Source organism: Drosophila takahashii, chromosome X (assembly GCF_030179915.1).
Source record: "Drosophila takahashii strain IR98-3 E-12201 chromosome X, DtakHiC1v2, whole genome shotgun sequence".
Lineage (NCBI taxonomy): Eukaryota > Metazoa > Arthropoda > Insecta > Diptera > Drosophilidae > Drosophila > Drosophila takahashii.
The window spans coordinates 15,046,017-15,064,945 of record NC_091683.1 but is presented as its reverse complement, the minus strand read 5'-3'; the positions used below and the strand labels follow the sequence as shown (position 1 = coordinate 15,064,945).

The following is an 18,929-nucleotide window of genomic DNA, read 5'->3' as shown; positions in this document are numbered from 1 at the left end:
AAAACAGGGTTTCTTTCTTTGAAGAATTCTGCGAATTTTATGAAATTATTTTTTTTTTAGCTTGTTATGTTAATTTGTTCTGGGTAATTTTTGATACTTGCCGTTTTATATTAGTTTAAATAAGTTTAAATTCTTATTTTTCTTTTTTGGATCCTGGCATTTACGATCATTTTTATGTTCAAGAATTTTCTATCTAAACTGATAAAAAAGATGTCCATTCTTGGCTAAATTCTTTAACGGCCGCTGTCATATTTAATTTGAAAATTTGGACGCAAGAAAACTCTGTGAAAAGCATTTCGCCTGCCCTGGAATTTTGCCGTACTTTTCTGCTGACCGCAAGTTGACAGAGTTTCTGGTCCGGAGAAGCCGAAGAAGCCGGCGGCGGAGATTTAGTTAATTAAAATACAATAAAATATGCACAAGTGCTGAAATACTTAGGCCAAGGGAGGCCGCAAAAGCCGCAAAATGCCCGGGGACCCACTCGCAGTGGATCAACTTGACTCAACTCTTTGCCAGTTTCAAGTTTCTCGGCTACTTTTCGGGCCAAGTCAATAGCCGGGCCAACACAGAGTGAGGAAGACAGAGAGATATGTATAGAGAGAGAGAGAGAGGGCGAGCGAATGCATGTGCCACATGGCGTATGCGTGATGTGAATTCATGGAAGGAGTTGGCGAAGGGGCAGGCAGCACTGCAATATTCAGCAACCAACTGCCACCGAGTGGCAACTCAATTAATCCGCCCATCCCGACCACGTTAAATGCATTTACATAGATTTATTTTTAAGCAGACAACGGACAACGGACCTGGGACAGACTGGGCTACTCCCTTAAAGGCCTGCTTAAATTTGGATATTTTTGTAATTTTATTACCATCTGCTCTGCTCTGCTCTCGTTACCCAAAGGACGTCGGTCGTCCCTTTCTCGATTTTTATTTCGGTGGTTTTTGAAAGCTTTTCTGCTGCTGTTTTTTTTTATTTTTCGTATTTATTTTTTGCGAAACGAGAGGATTGCCAATTATGCAGAAGGCCGCTGAATAAATATGAAATGACATAAATGACCACACAACAACACAGCGGCAACAAAAAGTTTCGGTTTTCCCAGCATTTTTGTACCCTCGTCTAGGCGGCAACAATACAAACACAACGGACAGCGGACAACGGACAGCCGACAACGGACACAACAACATTGACAGGACAACAAAAGCCGAGCGGTATAAATATCCTCAAAAAAGGGGTGTGGCCGGGGCGGCAATAAATAACATTTATGACTGAACAGGGCGCTTAAATATTTACATAGAATAAAATTATTTATTAATATTTCCGACGTACAAAATAGGGAAAAAGTCAGAAAATAAAAATAAGAAGAAAAAGGAAAAGGAAATGAAACGCAAAGAAAGGCTGAAAAGCATAAACAAAAAGAAAGAATTTTCTATTATTTGCGGAAAAGTTTAAAACAAACGATAAGTCAACGAAATGCTGCCCTAAAGTTGACCGCAAATGGATGAAACAAATTGAAAAGCGAAAAAGAAATGTGAAAGTCTTGTTTAATAAATATGTATATGTACTCTTCAAGTTGAATCAATTGAATCAATAAATCTTTTTTCCAGAAAAAAAAATGGAAAAAAGTTAAGAAAATATTATTTAATATTTATTTTTTATTTACCCAAATTCGTATTGCTGGTTTTATAAATACCACGTTTTACCCTTTTGTTTTCAGTCCATCTGCTAACGGCTTCCTGTTTTCCTTTGGCTTGGCTAATTCACTTGGAAACTCACTAATAACTTGATTCAATTTACATTTAGTCCATAAAAAGCTGAATTGCCAGCCCCGCGCTTTTCCCCGGATTCCCTTGCAATTGCGATTACTTTTGGAAAATAAAATGCGAATAAAAAAAGAAAGGAGGCGAGGAGGCCAAAGAAGAGCGGAAATCGACACAAAACGTAGCGACTTCAATGCAGGCGAAGGCGAAAAAAGAAGCCCCGCATCCGGATCCGGTACACATAAAAAAGATATTAGATACAAGTTTAGTCGAATTTACTTTAAATATTTTTCGTCATTAAAAAAATATTTTCATATTAAATTCAAAGCTTAAAAAAAAAATAAATAAAAATTATATTCTTATTATCTAATGGGCAAATTCTAAATGAAATAAAAAAATTTTGGTTTTTAAATTAATTAAAACCGAAATGAACGAGAAACATATCGAGAAATATTTAAATTGAATAGGAAATTTTAGTAAGATTTACTACGCTTTTTCTATCAGTGTAGCTGTCTCCCCAGACACAGGACACTGGGCACTGGAAACAGGATACTGGTTGCCGGGATGGAGGCTCGGACTCGAACCCGGGACACGATGTCCGGACAAGATGGGGCAATTATTGTAAGCGGCTTTCATCGTGCGATGATTACACTTACAACAGAAATGGGGCGCGCGAAGAGAAGCGCCGCCACATTGAGGATCCAACCAAAAGATACGAAAAAAAAGGACTACGATATAGCCACATAAAAATAATATCAAAAGGCGGCCAAGAAAACATTTCTAAGAACGCATCTGGCTGGCGTTTTTTGGCCATGTTTGTTGGCCTAATTAGTGGCAGTGCACTTTTATAGCATAATTTTCGGCGTTGTAAGCGTTTTTCGCTTAGACTCCTCTGCATCCGCATCCCCCATCCAAATTGTACAACATGGAAATATTACATTAAAATTTATGAAACTGCAGGGGGGCCCAAAACCCCAAAAAGAGAAAAAAATAGAACCCATAACCAGGAGGAAAAAAAAACAGAAAACACAGGGAACATGGACTTGGCTACATTACACACAGCGGGTGGCGAAAAACCAGGGGCGAAATGGAGTTAAAATGGGGAATGCGGTCTGGAATTGAGGCATCTGAGGGATCTGCCAACGGGGGCAATTAGTGGCCAGTTGGCCCACACCAAGCCCCTCCCTTCCAACCTCGGAAAATCCCTCGGAAAACTCACCTGCAACGAGATAAGAAGAGATAAAGAGTTGAATTAATAAATAGTCTAGCGAATGAATGGGAATTACTTAGTTAAATGCAAGCCAGTTGAGGTGTAATTATAAAAATGCTCAGGGCACAAAGCAGGCAGCAGATGAGAATGATGATGATTAAATATGCAAGACCTAAACTCTGGTTAATAAATCACAAAACTAAATTAATACCATTAATTAGGACAGCGATACAAAGAAGAATCGGAGTGTGCCCAGGCATGCCGCAGGCATGAATTGTGACCACTGCTTTAAATAATATACAATTTAACTTTAATTAAATACAGATTTACCCTATTTATTACCCGATTAATGTATACAATTTAAAGGCCTTTTACAAACGTTCAAATACCCGGCTATCACGGCACTCTATTTTATATGTAACCCAACCGTTTCGAACTCCTAATGAAAGCCCTGCTATCGAGAAACTCCAGACCTCCAGAACGCCAGAACGCCAACCTTTGAGCAAAACTGATAAATGAAATAATAATTTCCATTCGATGAAAGTTTGTCTGCTGCTCAAAAGGACTTTTAGCTATCCAACTTGCTACTTGCAACTCTCTGCCGCTTCTTTGGGGTCCTCGTAAATTTATGAACTTTATGGCCGGCAACTTCAGAGGTCCGCACAGTCGACAGTTCGACGGTCGAGGGTCGTTAGTCGGCAGTCAATATCTTGTGCATTTCAATAGTTCATATATTTCGGTGGTTACCCTTGTTGTGCACACACCACCACCTTATCCTTCACACCACTTCCTCCTGAGCAGAGCACCACCCATCGCTAGCTGGCTGCAATAAAAATGCATTTCATGCTCGAAACATGACTTGGCTCAATTTATTTTACTTTGCCGCATTTAACGACTTCACACAGGCGCCGCCAGACTTGGCCTAAACCGAACACTGAGAGAAAATTATCAAATTACCAAACACTTTAGATTAAGATTTCTTTTAATATAAAACATTTTAAAAATATTTTTTAAAAATATTTCCCATAATATTAAAATTAATATTAAAAAGTTATTCAATTTAAATTGAAATTAAATTGAGCTAATTTTAACCCATTGATATATTATTTTTCTAATTTTTTATTTTAAAACGATTTCTTGCAAAACTAATTACTCTCCAGCTGTCCCTGGATTTTCTTGCCGTGTAGTCACAGTTGAATTTGGCAACTCCATCTATCTGTGTCTGCCTGGCGTCGACCCTTGGCCCCCCTTGTAATCCCCCCTTCCCACACATGGGCGCCGTCGTACATGGCCGGTGTAATGGTGTTAGACCACAATGAGCTCAATTTACGCCAATGATTGGCGGTGCTTGGCAAAGGCGGAAGCGGCGGACTCACACAGACACAGATTTTCAGGGGCGTATGGAAGGGCCCTAAAAAAAAGGGGGCATGATCTGGCGGTTTCTCCTCTTCGTTTCGGCCGAAAAAGTTTCTTGTTTGCATTTGCCTATCGTCTGGGACTCAGGAGGTGGTGGGATCCCTGAATCCAGGAACTCAGGAACTCGGAACTGGGGATCCGGGAAAGCAGACGTTAAACATCGCGTGCAGACATTGCCAATGTTTGCCACGCCCCCTTGGCGCTGCTGCCTGGCCGCCCCCGCCGGCAGACACGAGACACGAAAAATGTTCGACAGTCGTCGTGGAAAAAGCGAGAAACACAAGTTTAAGTTGAAGACTTTCGGGCAACACACACCAAAAAAAAACCCAAAAAAAAAATGAGAAAAAAATCAACTGCAACGGGGATTCCCAGGCTACCAAGCTGTCATGTCCCAGACACAGGGGCGTCGTGCCGCCGGGGGCTACAAACAGAGACTGCATTTTTCGGGGCGAGCTTGATCAATAACTTGGGATAACGCAAGTAAAAAAAAGAAACTATGGAATGTCTTGGATTTCTTGGCTTGAGTTCCCTAAGGGAGGTTCACACCCCTCCACCCCCCTGGACTAAGCCCCTGCTTAGCCAGACAAGTTTACTTGTTACACGTAACCAGAGACAGGCAATTTTTGGATCCCGAAAGAAAAAAACACGTAAGCCCCCAACCAAAACATCGACATTTATTTTTTGATTTTTTTTCCTTCACCTTTCGCGGGCACCAAAAAGAAAAATTAACAGACAACTTGACTTATAATTAACCGAGGTTTTTTTACCAACAGGGGAAAACCATATATCTAGTATTTTTAAAAATAAAAAAAGCTGTTATCACTTAAATTAAAGCCATAAAAATAGTCCAGAATAATTCAGAAAAATTTCTATGAACTCCCTAAAGAATAAACCCCCTATTAAGATGTCTTCGGGACATGTATTCCCCAAATGTAAACGGCAGTAATCAAATGAAAAGCCAGTTGCCAACACCATTTGCCATTGGCCCATTATGATAATCATTTTGAAAGGCTTTCCGCACGAGTTTTTGAACAACAAAGGCGATTTAAATTACGCCCGCTAAGCGGTTTATGCAGTCAACGGCAACAACAATACCAAGGGCCAACGAACAAGGAACAAGGAACATCCGCAGTGAGTCAAAGTTAACAAGCAAGCAAACAAGGAAGTCGACCGACCGGCTTTTTCTCCACGAAACTCGCTGGATGCCCTTCAGGGCTGTGAGAAAAATGATCTCTAGCATTTTATTTTAGTGTTCTGGTTCTTCTATTTAAATTATGTGGTTCTACATCAATAGAATTCGCGAAAAAAAATATTACTTTTTGCAATTTTTAAAGCTTTCCAACACTTGCAAGTAGTAACATTTTTCATGGCAACCCTACTCCAAGTTCTTATTTTCAATGTAAACCATTTAAGTATATGTAACACAAGAGTGCTACTTGCCAAAAGCTGGTAAAACTGAAGCTAACTTAAAATTCGTTTGCTTCCCAAAACACTTTCCAACACTGCCCAAAAACATGGCAGCACAAATAGCAAACAGAATCATTAAGTGAACAAGCAAAACTCAAAATTCAACCTAAGCAGTGCACAAAAAAGGACATGGCAGCAGAGTGGGATTTTTTTCGTGGGGGTGGGGGGAAGGGGGAGTGGTTCGGGCATAGATGTGGGTAAATGACAAGCTTCCATCTCTTGAGAGCAAAGGGGGAAGGGGAAGGGCGTTTGTGGCTGCCTGGCACTCATCAGCAGCCAAGCATCGCATTTTGAGATAAAACATAAAGAGCGCACCTAATGCGTGCCTGTGTCAGTGTGAGCGTGCATATGTATATGTGTGGAGGAGGTCTATGAGTGTGCAAATGTATGGGTGCCCGTAGCGATGTTAAGTGTATGCTTGCTATACAGCTGCGGTCACGAAAATAGCAATTAGGATAGTGCCCGGCAGTTAATTAAAGCAGGTTTACATGGAAAAAAAATCTGGCAAAAATAAATTATATTAAACAAAAAATAAAAGCAAACACTATTGGTTTGCTTTTCCTTTAAAGCCTCTCATTATGTAAAAAATGTAAAATATGGGATCAATAACAAATTAACTGATAAGTACAAAAAAAAGGGTTTTAAAACGTGACCTTTTGTGCGAAATGCAGCTTAAGTCCGCATCCTATCCTAAAATTAAATGTTTGATTTGTAAATTAATTTAAAAAAAAAGGGGGAAGCTCCACTATTTTTTGAAACGCCGCTGTATTTGAGTGCGTGTGATTTGTTTGTGCTGTTGACTTTGGATAATGTCGTTTGTTGGCTGCCATCGCCAACCGCTTTTGTTTGTCTGCATGTTTGTTTGTCTCAGGCGTGTGTGTGTGGGTATGGGTGTGGGTGTGGGTGTATATTTGTCTGTTTGTTTGACTGATTGTCTGTCATTTTGTCTGATTGTGCGCCTATTAGTACACAAATGAATGAATAAGTGCGCACACACACCGCACCAGCCGCAATCCTCCAACGACCACCCTCATTTCATTTTCATTTTCGTTGATTGAATGGCCCTAAACCCCCCATTTACCACCCCCCACCCCCTATTGGCCTCCTGCTGCTGGATTATTTGTGCTTTAAGCCTTTAAGTCTTTGTTAGACAATTTGCTGCCAAACTGGCAAACAAAAAGGGTACAAAAAAGCGTCAAGGGAGCAAAACCAAAGTGTGTGCTTTAATTGTTGTAATGCGATTTCGTCACCTCATCCAGTCAGATTTTCCGCCCTCGATTTCCCCCGATTTTTCCCCGCTTTTCATTCATTCATTCCTTTTGTCGGCGGCTTTTGATTAGCTTTAGCTGTGTGTTTGTGCGGCCAATCCAAGTTTCGAGCTCTTGGTCAATTTGATTTGCCTAATTGGCCAAGCCAATGGATTGGAAATTGGCCGAGGGATTAGTCAAAGGAGTCGAGTTAAATGGAAGCTGAAACTATTCTAGTTCCTTTAACTCCTCAGCCCGAGTGACTTTAAATTAAAGTTAGAAAGCAGTTCTAAGTTATAGTAAAACAAATTATTTCTGAAGAAAGAAAAATATCCAAGTATTAAAAAAATGAAAATTGAAAATATTGTTGAAAATATATACAAATATATATTTTGTAAAATCATCAATAAAAAATGAAAATATATAATTGTTAGAAATCATTTTAAAATCATAAATGAAATATAGCCCAAATCAAGAATGATATAAAAAATCATAAATTTTGAATTTACTTTAAGATCAAATATTTAATTGTTCAAAATATATACAAAAAACTAGCTTCCATTTATTTTAATTTATTTTTTAATTTATTTTATTTTAAGACTTGTATAAATTAATATGCAAAGTGGAAAAAAAATCACAATTTGTACTTTACTTATTTTTACTGCAATTTCTCACTTGAGCTCATCAAACGCTGTGGATAGTGGGTGGTGGAATGGGGGTTTTCCAAGAGGGACTACCCACCCATGCTATTAACACTTAGTTACAACATGTACAGCAATTGGGAATTTAGCTCGGCCACTTGAGCCACTTAAATGTTCGTGAAAACAAACAAATTGAGTGGACTTGGCTGGCGTTTGTCTACAGCTGCGACTGTAGCACAACATATACAGATATATATATATATGTAGTTATGTAACCGGTAGTATGCGTAGCACACAATATAGTTATTTGGCCCTAATGATGCGCATAAATTTGTCAGGGTCAAAGGAGAGTTGGCAGCGCGCAGAGCTGGGCAGCATAATTCAGGATCCCATCCCCAACCAAACCAGCATCATAAACACAGTGCGCGCAAATTGTTAATTGACACATTGCTACACTCAAGTGGTCCCCTAATGGTCCTTGCCTTTTGGGCGGGGAATATTTGGAGTGGCTTTCGGCGATTTCAGTGGGCTCTCAATTAGTTTCGTAGTTTGCGTGTTGGGAAAAATCGGGAAAAATCGAAGCGATAAACCCAAATGATATGGTCTGAGATTGGTGCTTAAACTGGTACATTAATCAGCTGATTTGTCGGAACTACCAAGTTTCAGACTTTTATTGGGGGTCTATATTGTAGTTCTGTAGCAGAAACAAATAATACTGGCTGGATACATTGCAACATATGAAAATTATTCTATGTAGTTTTAAACCAGAGTATGATATAGAAACTATATATTCAATAAGTTTATATATATCACATAATATTTTTAAAATATTTTTAAAATAAAGATTAATGAACACATAAATATTAAAATATTAAACAACTAATATCTTAAAACATATAAAATACATACATAAATTGGATTTTAATTTATTTCCGATATGCCTTTGTTATTATTTCATAATTTTCTCTCCTTTTAACTCAATGCAAAGACTCACTGCTCTTAACATCAATAAAGATAATCAGCTTATTATGATATTTTGAACCGCAACCACAATCATTTTAATTGAATTATTCGCCGGCCAAACATTTCGATCCGGCCTTAATCGCCAACTGGGGCAATTCATTAGGACAATCTCCGAGTTTAAATTAAATCAAATAATTGTTCGCCGACAATCGGCAATCCTTGGACATTCAGATGAAGACTCAGACAAAGACTCAGACCACTTGAACGCCGTTCTCTCGCAAACTCAAACTCAAACTCAAACTCAAAGACGCTGCTCATTTCGAATTCATTGAATTTTGCGATAATTTGATTAGGCCACCACGCCTCCGACAATGGAAATTGGGAAATGGTTTTGAAAACGCCCCCATTTCCCATCTCTGTGTTTCGGGGGTTTGTCATGTCAGAAATGCCTTTCTGACATAAATTGCAATTGCAGAAGTTGCAATGCGAAATGCGAAATGCGAGATTCGGAATTTACATTTAAATGCTTGACATGGAAGACTGGACCATTTATCACAAGTACTGTGTATAGTATATCAAATAAATTAGTTAAATATTATGTTATCCAATTACAGAAAGGGGGGAGGGGGTTGGGATTGCTTTGCGGAGCAGACATTCTGTCAGCATAAATTGCCAAGTCGCCGCATTTGATGTGACAACAATAAAGCCAAGAGAAGCAAGTTGGCATTCGAAATTACGACAAACTAAAGCCTGGGAAATTGTCAGCGACACTCGCTGGCTGGCTGGCTGGGTGGTTTTCCCCCATTTCCCTGCTCCAAAGTCCAGCCCACAAGTTGGCAGTTCAAAATGCTAATCACCACATGACATTCATTGTCTGTGAAACAATTGGGACTCGACTCCCTAACTAACACGCCTCGCCATCATTATGAATCGCATTATGAGCCCGCTAATTCCGTGGCCTTCAAAGGGGGTGGTGGTTTCAGGGGTTGGTTTTAGAGGGGTTTGGTTCTAGGGGGTTAGGCAGCCCGTCAATATCAGGCTGCGCAAATTGCAGCCCATCAATCGGGAACAGATTTCAATTTGCGCCCGCTGAAATCCAATTACCCGTGGCGAAATTGCCCATTAGACCATCAAAAAACCGCAGCTTAAAGTCCAAGTCGGGGAAAACTAACTGGGCTTAAGTGCCAGCAGCTTGAGCTTATAAATCAATTAATTATAATAATATAATAATTTAATATTATGAAATACAAATTAAAATATAATTTGTAATGTAGATATAAATATTAATATTTTAATTGAGTTATTAAATCAATTGATTATATTAAACCATTAATTTTAACTTGTATTTAAATATTATAAACTACAATTTATTATATAAACATATATACAAATATAATATATATAATATATATAATATTTTAAAATCAAGCATCACCAAAGCCAAAATTCACAAAGCAAAATTTCGAATCAAAGTTGAAAAGATAAACAGGATAACAACATTTTATTAAACGTCACACGTCTATTGAAATCTGCTGTAAAGTCAAATTATTCTACATAATTAAACAGAGGAGACGCTTATAAAACACAAATTAAATCAATGATGTGAAAAATGTTCAATCAATTGAATAGAAGCATTTAAATACAGTCAAACTTGACTGTGCAATACGCAATTTGTAGTCAATTGATGGGAAAAAATGCCAATAAATACAACATTTCTTATAGAATGTTATAAAAATTGAATACAATTTTTGTTCACAGAAATTAAGTAAAAGAAACTCCTCTTTGATTTTACTGTGGATTTTTTTAAATAAAGAAATATACTAAAAAAGATAGTTATATATATTGAAAAAAAATGTTAAATTACTCTGGCAAAAGTCAAAATAAATGTACAGCTCTTAAAAATAAAGAAAAAGGCAATCAAGCACTTTAAATTTGTCAATGGCCACAAGTCAAGGATAGCAACGACTGTCAAGATTTGCACAACGAAATTGCATAAGAGTCTCTTATGAAAAACACAAGACCGCACTTTTCATCCATTAATCCAAATCCAACGCAAACTGCGAATTTCCTAATCGCAAAATGTGTATAAAAATGAAGTGCGGACCGCAAGCCGAAATGCAATTATTTTTGCCGTCCGTCCCAAAAGCCCGGTATTTGCATATTGTCAACATAATTAAACAGGCTTTTGACTTGTGGTTACACACGCCCACTCGAACACAACACACACACACACGCACGTGAGCATATGAATATGTATGAACAACACTCGTTCATTCAGAAAACATTCAGTCGAGTGTCCTTGACTGGCGCTGCTGAATACCGAGTGCAAATGCAAAATTGTTTTTGGCAAAGTGCACAATGCACTTGACGACTGTCAAAACGGACATGAGACTGAGGAGGGGGGTGGAATGGAATGGGGGTTGTCCTGTCCATGTCCTTGTTATTTATGTAAAATGTTGCACAACATTTATTGTGTACCCCCTCGGCCCTCCACACACAAATAAAATTGTCCTTAACTGAAAGAAAATGAGGACAATTGCAGCAACTTTTCCGGCAATTTTATGTATATATATGTATATACAGATATTGAAACAATGCCGACGTCCTTGCTGCTTGGGTCAGCAATAAAAATTTGTCCTGCGGTAAATGAAATGGATAGCAATTGCGATTGCGATAACTGGCTGCCCAATGGTCAAGCCAGTAAGCGCGAATCTTCCATCGACAAACAAACAAACAAAAAAATCACAATAAAAAAAGGAGGGAAATCGGCAAAAAAAAACAGCAATGGGCCACCAAATACATGTTATAGTCGGGTCGAGGTCACCACCACCACCCACTGGTGTCCACTTACCGCACTTGACTACCCTGTAATCGCAGTCCTTGATCGCAACATTCTCAGAATTCCCAGGCCTCAAACCATATTAAAATAATTTCACGGCAATTTGCCATAGGAAAATTGCCTTCTATTACGCTTTAATCGCTAAGAAATGCACTCAAGTTTTTTTCTTTAATCTACATTAAAAAGAACAAAATGTACAAAAAAAATGTTTGTTCTACATTCTTATGTAATTTTTTATTGGTATTTCCAAGTTGTTTTTTATTATTACATTAATTTACAATTAATAAGCCATATAGAATGAAATGAGTTATTAATCTTTTGTAGGTTGTTACCCATTACACCGTTGACCACTGGGTATTCCCCCGTTCACCACTTTTGCGTTTTTTTTTTTGTTGTGTGCGGGAGGTAAAGAGTTTACGTTGTTTTTGTCTAAGAGGCGATTTCGGTTTCAGTTTGCAACTTTTTGGCATTGCTTTTCGATTTCTGCACTTGTCTTTGTTTTTTAATATTGCACTTTTGTTGCGAGTATTCTGTACGATTTTTTTTGTTTCTCTTTTTCGGGAAAGTTTATCTGGCTCGGATTACTGGGTCAATTGGTTGGATGGCCTCCACTGTGGGAAATCAGCTTTTTGGGATCGGTTTTGGGCGGGGGCTTGCCTAATTAACAAAGTCCTGAAAAGGAAAGTTAAGCACACCCCCACAAAATATATATATATATATTACGCTCTCTTTCTATCCCTGTCTCTATCTCTGTCTCTGTCTGTGTTTTGTTCAACTGAACTTTGACCCGTGCATTGACATCGTTTTTGCGTAAACTACAGAACTGTGTCAGGTAATTGCGTTCAATAAGCAGGTCGAAATGGAAAATGGAAAATGGGAACTGGGACTGAGAAAGAGACGGTGAGATGTATATGGCAAGAAAGGGAAAGGGATATTACAAACGAGGGAAAGAGAGAGAGAAGGATAGACACACATGGCCCGAATGCCGTCGAGTGTCACTTGCATCCTGCATAATTGGTTTATCAATTGCTGTTGGCCCATTCAAATAACCAACTTGCATTTGTGCGTTTAACTTCAGCCCCCCCATTTCATGCCCCATAAAGCCAGTAAAATCCAAGATGACACCATTTGCAAGCGCACCCCCTTTGAAAACCACTGCGACGCCCCTGGACTTTCCCACATTTTGACCGCACAAATTTGGAGCAAGGCAATGATTAATTTATGCGAAATCCAAAACGAAATCGTGCGAAAACCAAATTTGCTCGCCACACACAATTTAAATGGAGAGAAAAGAGAGATGACACTCGTAGGTCTCTAAAGGTCCTCTGAAAAAAAAAATAAAAAGAAAGAACAAAGAGATGGCGGAACAAACATTTGGAAATGTCCAGAATCTAGTCGAGAGTAAATGTTAACACACTGTAACTAGCCTTAAATAAATATTATCTATCTTATTCTTTCCTTGATATAAAGAAATTTCGAAAGAAAAATTCTTATATTAGCTAGAGAATTTTATTTTGAATTAATATATAAATTATACATTTTCTTTATAAGTTCTATTTTCTAAATCTCATCTTTTTGTAAAACAACTTGTAAACTCTTGTTAACCTAATGGCTCTCCAAGATAATTAAGCTTTATATCGTCTGTCTGCATCTTGGTTTATTTAACCCCTGCTCAACCCCGTCGAATATTACGTAACCCCATTTTTCGGGGAAGGGAGCTCTATCTAATCCCATTCTCAGCCTGGCCAATTCAGCCGCACTTAGCCGCACAAAGAGTCTCCATTCCAATTGGCATCTTCGATGGCACCGCTCTTTTTTTTCTCCTTTTTTTTCTTTTGAGACCCCCTCCTCTTGCTCTTCAACTTGAATGCAATCAAGGATTTTTTCGACTGGCCAAAAGTGCGCTTTCAGCCATGTTCTTTCGGGCGGACACTGGCCCTCCTTCATTCCACATCCTTTATACTCCACCACCCGTCTCAAAATCCCTCCAATCCCCGCCTGAATCACGGTCTGGCCACGATTATAAAGCCCGGGGCATAAATATTAGCAAAGGCGTTGCCGTTGACGTCGCTGCAGTCATTTAAATGTTGTCGGTCGTTGTGGTTGCAGATCCTCCAGAGTTCTTCCTGCTGCTGCTGCTACTCCTCCTTTGTACACCCCTTTTTCTCTCCTGTTCCTGCTGATTATGCCTGTCAACGAAGTTTTCACATGCACCGTAACAAATAACTGCTTTTACAAAATATTCTTCAAAAACTAAACTATTCAATATAGCAATGATTTTAAGCCAAGTTACAACAAAACAAAAAAAAGTTTTTTTAACTAGATCCCAATTTTACACAAAAAAATAATTGGTTTTTCGACCGAAACAATGGAAATATTGATCCAAATATGGATTGTCATACCTTTCTGAACTCGTTATTAAATTTCCAATCGATTGGCACTTAAACATGGAAATTTTATTTTTTTACCATTTTTCGCAAAAAAATCATGTTGTACCCCCTTACAAAAAAAAATTAAAATTGGCAAAAATTTTATTTTTTCAAGATCACCTGGAAAGTGTGATGGATTTAATTATTATATCGTTATCTGTTTAAAACAGTATGTATTTTTTGTGTATGACCATTTTTGGCCAAGTTACAGCAAAAAAACAAACAGAAAACAAGAAAGGAAGCTAGCTTCGGCAAGCCGAAGCTTATATACCCTTGCAGATCATTCTATTAATTTACAAATCGCAAAAATGTTAAATTTCTTATTATTTCACATTAATTTTTCGATCGTTTCTATCACAGCTATGTGATATAGTAGTTCGATCTTTTAAAAATTAAAATCGAAATTCGGAAATATTTCAAAATAGTCATATCCCAGAGTAGAAGAAACTGTAATAAAAACCAACAAAGATATAATTTTTTTCCCATTAATTTCCATTTAATTTTTCGACCGTTCCTATGGCAGCTATATGATATAGTGATCCGATTTAAAAAACAAAAAAACCGAAATTCAGAAATATATAAAAAAAAATGTTCCCAAGAGTAGAAGGTAAAATTTAAAAAAACACCGGAGCTAGAATTTTTTTACGTTTTTTTTTTTTTGATCCTTCCTATGCGAGCTATAAGATATAGTTGTCCGATCCGTTTGGTTCCGACTTATATACTACCTGCAATAGAAATACGACTTTTACGAAAGTTTCATCCCGATAGCTTTAAAACTGAGAGACTAGTTTGCGTAGAAACGGACGGACAGACGGACAGACGGACATGGCTAGATCGACTCGTCTAGTGATGCTGATCAAGAATATATATACTTTATGGGGTCGGAAACGTCTCCTTCACTGCGTTGCAAACTTCTGACTGAAATCATAATACCCTCTGCAAGGGTATAAAAATCAAATTTTTACCAAAAACCCAGATCCTAACCACCACTTGTTTATAGGCTTTTTTTTACAAATTTCCACTAAAAACATCCTTTTTTTTACCGTGTAACACAATGCTTAACCCTTTGCCACCCCAGAAATCCAGCTCGGCGCACAATGAATTAAATGAATCTCAATTTCCGTTCGGTTTGCGGTTAAAAGCCGCAGTCGTCGTCGTCTTGGTCTTCTGGGCAAAATGCAAATTCTCCGGCGGCGAAAATGAAAACAAGCCGAAAAACTCTCATTGCAACAACAACAATGGTAGCGGGAATTTCTCAGCCCCCTGACCTTTCACCCCTTTTGAGGCCCCTGCTTCCGCTGCTTCTGGTGGTGCTGCATCAATTGCCTGGTTCTTCCATCTTCCATTCGCTTCTCAAGTTTCTTCCCGTAAATTGCTGCAAGATGCCCCCGAAAAAACCGATGCCGGGAGCAAGGATTTCTGGCCCCCGAAACTTTTGTGCCGGCAAAACTTTTACAACTGCACCAGGACGATGATGAGATTGGAGGGAGGAGGAATAGGAGGTTCAGAGCAGGAGGCCAAGTCGTTGGGTCGCCGTCTGCAAAAGTTTTGCGATTTGTTTGCGCGAAATAAACGCGACGCAGATAATTTGCGCAAAAGTTCGCTTACTGCCCGCCGACCTCGCGGAAGCCAACCCGAAATCCAACCGAAAATCCAAGACTCTCCCAATCCGCGATTCCCATTTCCCATCGCCCAAAACCCAGTCCCATTCCATCTTGTCCAACAATTTCATTTGGGAATATGTATTTCTGGTATGTCCAAATAAACCAACCGAAATGAAAATGTTTCGCGTTCGTTTGAAAGTTGTGCGGATAAGTTTTTTTTGCTTTTGTTGTTGTTCAAGAATGCCATACTCGTTGATTGCGGAATCCATTACCCATTTCGAAGGTTTCCCATATTAAGATCAGATTTATAATTCAATTTTCGTGAATTCTTTAGATTTTGATTATTAGCCAAAAGCACTCGTTACTTGTATTTGCTCGTTGCTCTGTCGCAGCACTCGTTACTTTTATGAATTAATCACAGAATAATAACAAACATAAACCGAATAATGTATCGTTAGTACCTATGCGCACTCGCTACTCGTTACTATTAATTAATTTTTCTTTCAACACAAATTGCGAAATTAAGTAGAAATCCATTTAAATCACGGCAAATTTATACTTAAAAATCAATAAACATTGAACCGCGAACCCATTTCGCTGAGAAAATATATCCACTAATTACTCGCCACTCGTCGGTCGCCGAATTTCCGGGACTGCGGCTTCCGGATGGAATTGGCGTACATATTTTGGAACTCGTTGGTGGAGATAAAGTCGATGATGGGCAGTCGGCTGGTCAGCGGAACCACCACATCCTTGGCTGCCACAACACCACCGACAATGGACGAGAGGCCTGTTGGATTGTTGGTGTTCCTTACTGATCCCGGCAATCTAGATCCTCCTCCTCCGCCCGCCAATCTGCCCTCAAGTCCTGCTACTCCTCCACGTAGTCCCACTTTCTGATCCTGTTTGGCTGGTTGCTGCCTACGCATGCCGAGATTATAGAAGAAATCCACACCCTCGGTGGCCCTCGTCTCGATTTGGGGTCTCAGCCACCGGTGATCTAAATATTGTTTTCTTCTGCCCGCCATTGGAGTCTTCTTCATTTTCTTGCCACCCTTTTCCTGGGTCTTTGCATCCTTGAGCAGAAAGAGTACCGGAGTACCAGGACTGTTCTTCTTCTGTAGACTGGCATCAATGAGCTTGGTCTTTCGGGACAATCCCAGGGATTGCAAGGCATCAATGGGCTTCTGGCGATGCGACTTCTTCTTGAAGGTCACATGCGATTTGGCCAGCGGTTTCTTTACCTTGGCCGTGCCCAAAATTGTGGGCTGCAAGGCGGTGCGCATCAATGGGGAACGCCTCACTTGCTTCTTTGTGGGATTCTTCATAGGTTTTTTCAGCGAATTCTTTAGGGAATTCTTTTGCTGTTTCTTCGGCTTGGCGACCTTGCTGGCCGGAGATTTGGAGGTTTTTTTAACCGCTTTTATTGGCGATCGCTGCTTGGACTTGTTGGTGATCATCTTGATTAGTTCTTCTTGAAATTTCTTCTCAGTTCTTCTCTTACTGGTAATTTTGGTGAACTATTTTGAAAATCGAATGTCTCGACGCTGACGGGTTGACTCAAACTGAGGGGTGCGGAAACGGGAAAACGGATTTCGTAGTGCCTACTACTTGTCCACCTCGTTTTAAGTCTGATGTCTGATGTCTGGATGTCTGATGATGTGTCCCACGAACTTGAGCACGTTCCGCCTCCTGTTTCCTGTCACCTCTTGACTTGCCCTCTGCTTGTTTGTTTGTCTTGAGTCAACTTCTATTTGTTTTTTTCTACGCCCATAAAAAACCTTTGTCTTTCCCCTTGGGCTAAAAGAAACTTGAAATCAACTTCCGTTTTGTGGCCCCTGATTTGCATATGTGTGTAAGCCAAAGGGATATGCGAAAAAAAAAATAATATTGTATTCCCAAACCATTTAAAATGTATGGGAAACATTTCGGTTTCAGAGATTTAATTTTCCCCTATTGATTTTCCACTTCCCCTCCCGAAAAACAAGTCATTAATAAAGTACGGAAAAGCGTCATTTCCATGCACTCGTGTCTCTCTTTTCCCATTTTCCATCCATTTCCTTTGGTTTTCAGTTCTAGTTTAAGTTTCTTCTTTCGCTCATTTTGGTGTCAAGTGTTGCGTATCATTTAATGTGACACACTTAGCTTGAAAATGGGGGAAAAATGGGAGGAAAAGGGTGAAGGGGCTTTTCCAGACTGACAGCCAAACACATGTTAGCTGAATGCTAATTTGCTGGGCTAAGCGAATGACAAAAAACAGGGCCTAAAATGCACTCTAAGAAATTTTTTAAAAATATTATAGGTATAAAACAAAATTTGAAATTTTATTTTATATTTTAATAAATAAAATTATTTTATATATAAATTTACAAATCTAATATTTATTTCTTTCCCTGCACTTAGGAATATTCCGTTGGGAGACATTATTCAGTTCTCAGGAACAGGAACCTATATACAACAAACACACACACACAAGGCAGCTGGCAAGACAGGAAATCAACAGGACACCAGTACACATAGACACACACACACACTGACAAGCAGCTGTTGTAGGGACTTCCGTTTTCGGTCAGCTTTGATATATGATCAGAAATCAAGTCTTCTGAACGCCACATACGTATTATGTTATATATATCTGGGGACGAGTAAATTGCAAACTGAAGCAATCAGCTTCGCTTCTTTCTCTTGATTATCACGCTTCTTTTGTGTGTGTGTGTACAGTGCCATATCAACGTATACGCAAAATCACGTATACGCCGCATTGGCCCAAAGAGTAGCCGCTAAATCCTCTCTTCTTTGTCATTTTTCTCTCCTTTGTTGTTCTTCTCTGCTTAAGATTCAATTTTGAAAATGATTTTATCCTAACACCTCAATAAGTCGCCCCGAATGTCAGTCGCAGCCGCCACAACTGGCAGCATGCAACATGCAATCTGCAATCTGCAACCTGCAACACCAGAAGCAAAATGTTGTTTTCCGCTTAAGCACATCGCTGGAAAAATAAAAAAAATAAACAAAAAATTTAAAAAAAAAAAGGAGGAAGAAACAAAGAGTGAGCTCCATTCCCATCCCATAGCAATCCCAGTCCAAACGTTTGTTTATTTTATTTTGCCGCACAATTTTGCCCCTTCTTCTCCTTGGCCACCCCACTTCCCGCCCTCTTCAACCCCTTTCTCCGCTTTCTTCTCTTTCTTCGTCAGCTTCGTCTTCTGCCGCTTGTTCCTTAAACAACAGCAACAACAATGGTCTCAATGAAACCTCAGTCGAGGACCAGGCCAAAAAAAGGAGTGCAATTCGCGGCAGCTCGACTCTTTGAATGTCCCTTTTAAAGTCCGAAAAATTTATTATAATTAAATAA

The 18,929-nt window shown here is 39.0% G+C and overlaps 2 protein-coding genes across 5 annotated transcripts in view; both read right to left on the bottom strand.

Annotated features, from left to right (window-relative positions):
- Positions 1-18,929, bottom strand: part of Mnr (Membrane-bound Notch regulator) — an 81,437-nt gene that overhangs the window by 32,571 nt on the left and 29,937 nt on the right. The gene's annotated exons all lie outside the window — the stretch shown is intronic.
- On the bottom strand, positions 15,940-17,147 carry LOC108055905 (uncharacterized). The gene has a single exon (XM_017139468.3). It carries the CDS (start codon positions 17,032-17,034, stop codon positions 16,189-16,191), a length of 846 nt encoding a protein of 281 aa, XP_016994957.3. The 5' UTR covers positions 17,035-17,147; the 3' UTR covers positions 15,940-16,188.

Excerpts from the sequence above, each read along its gene's own strand:
- LOC108055905 (XM_017139468.3), bottom strand. The coding sequence starts at position 17,034 with ATGATCACCAACAAGTCCAAGCAGCGATCGCCAATAAAAGCGGTTAAA.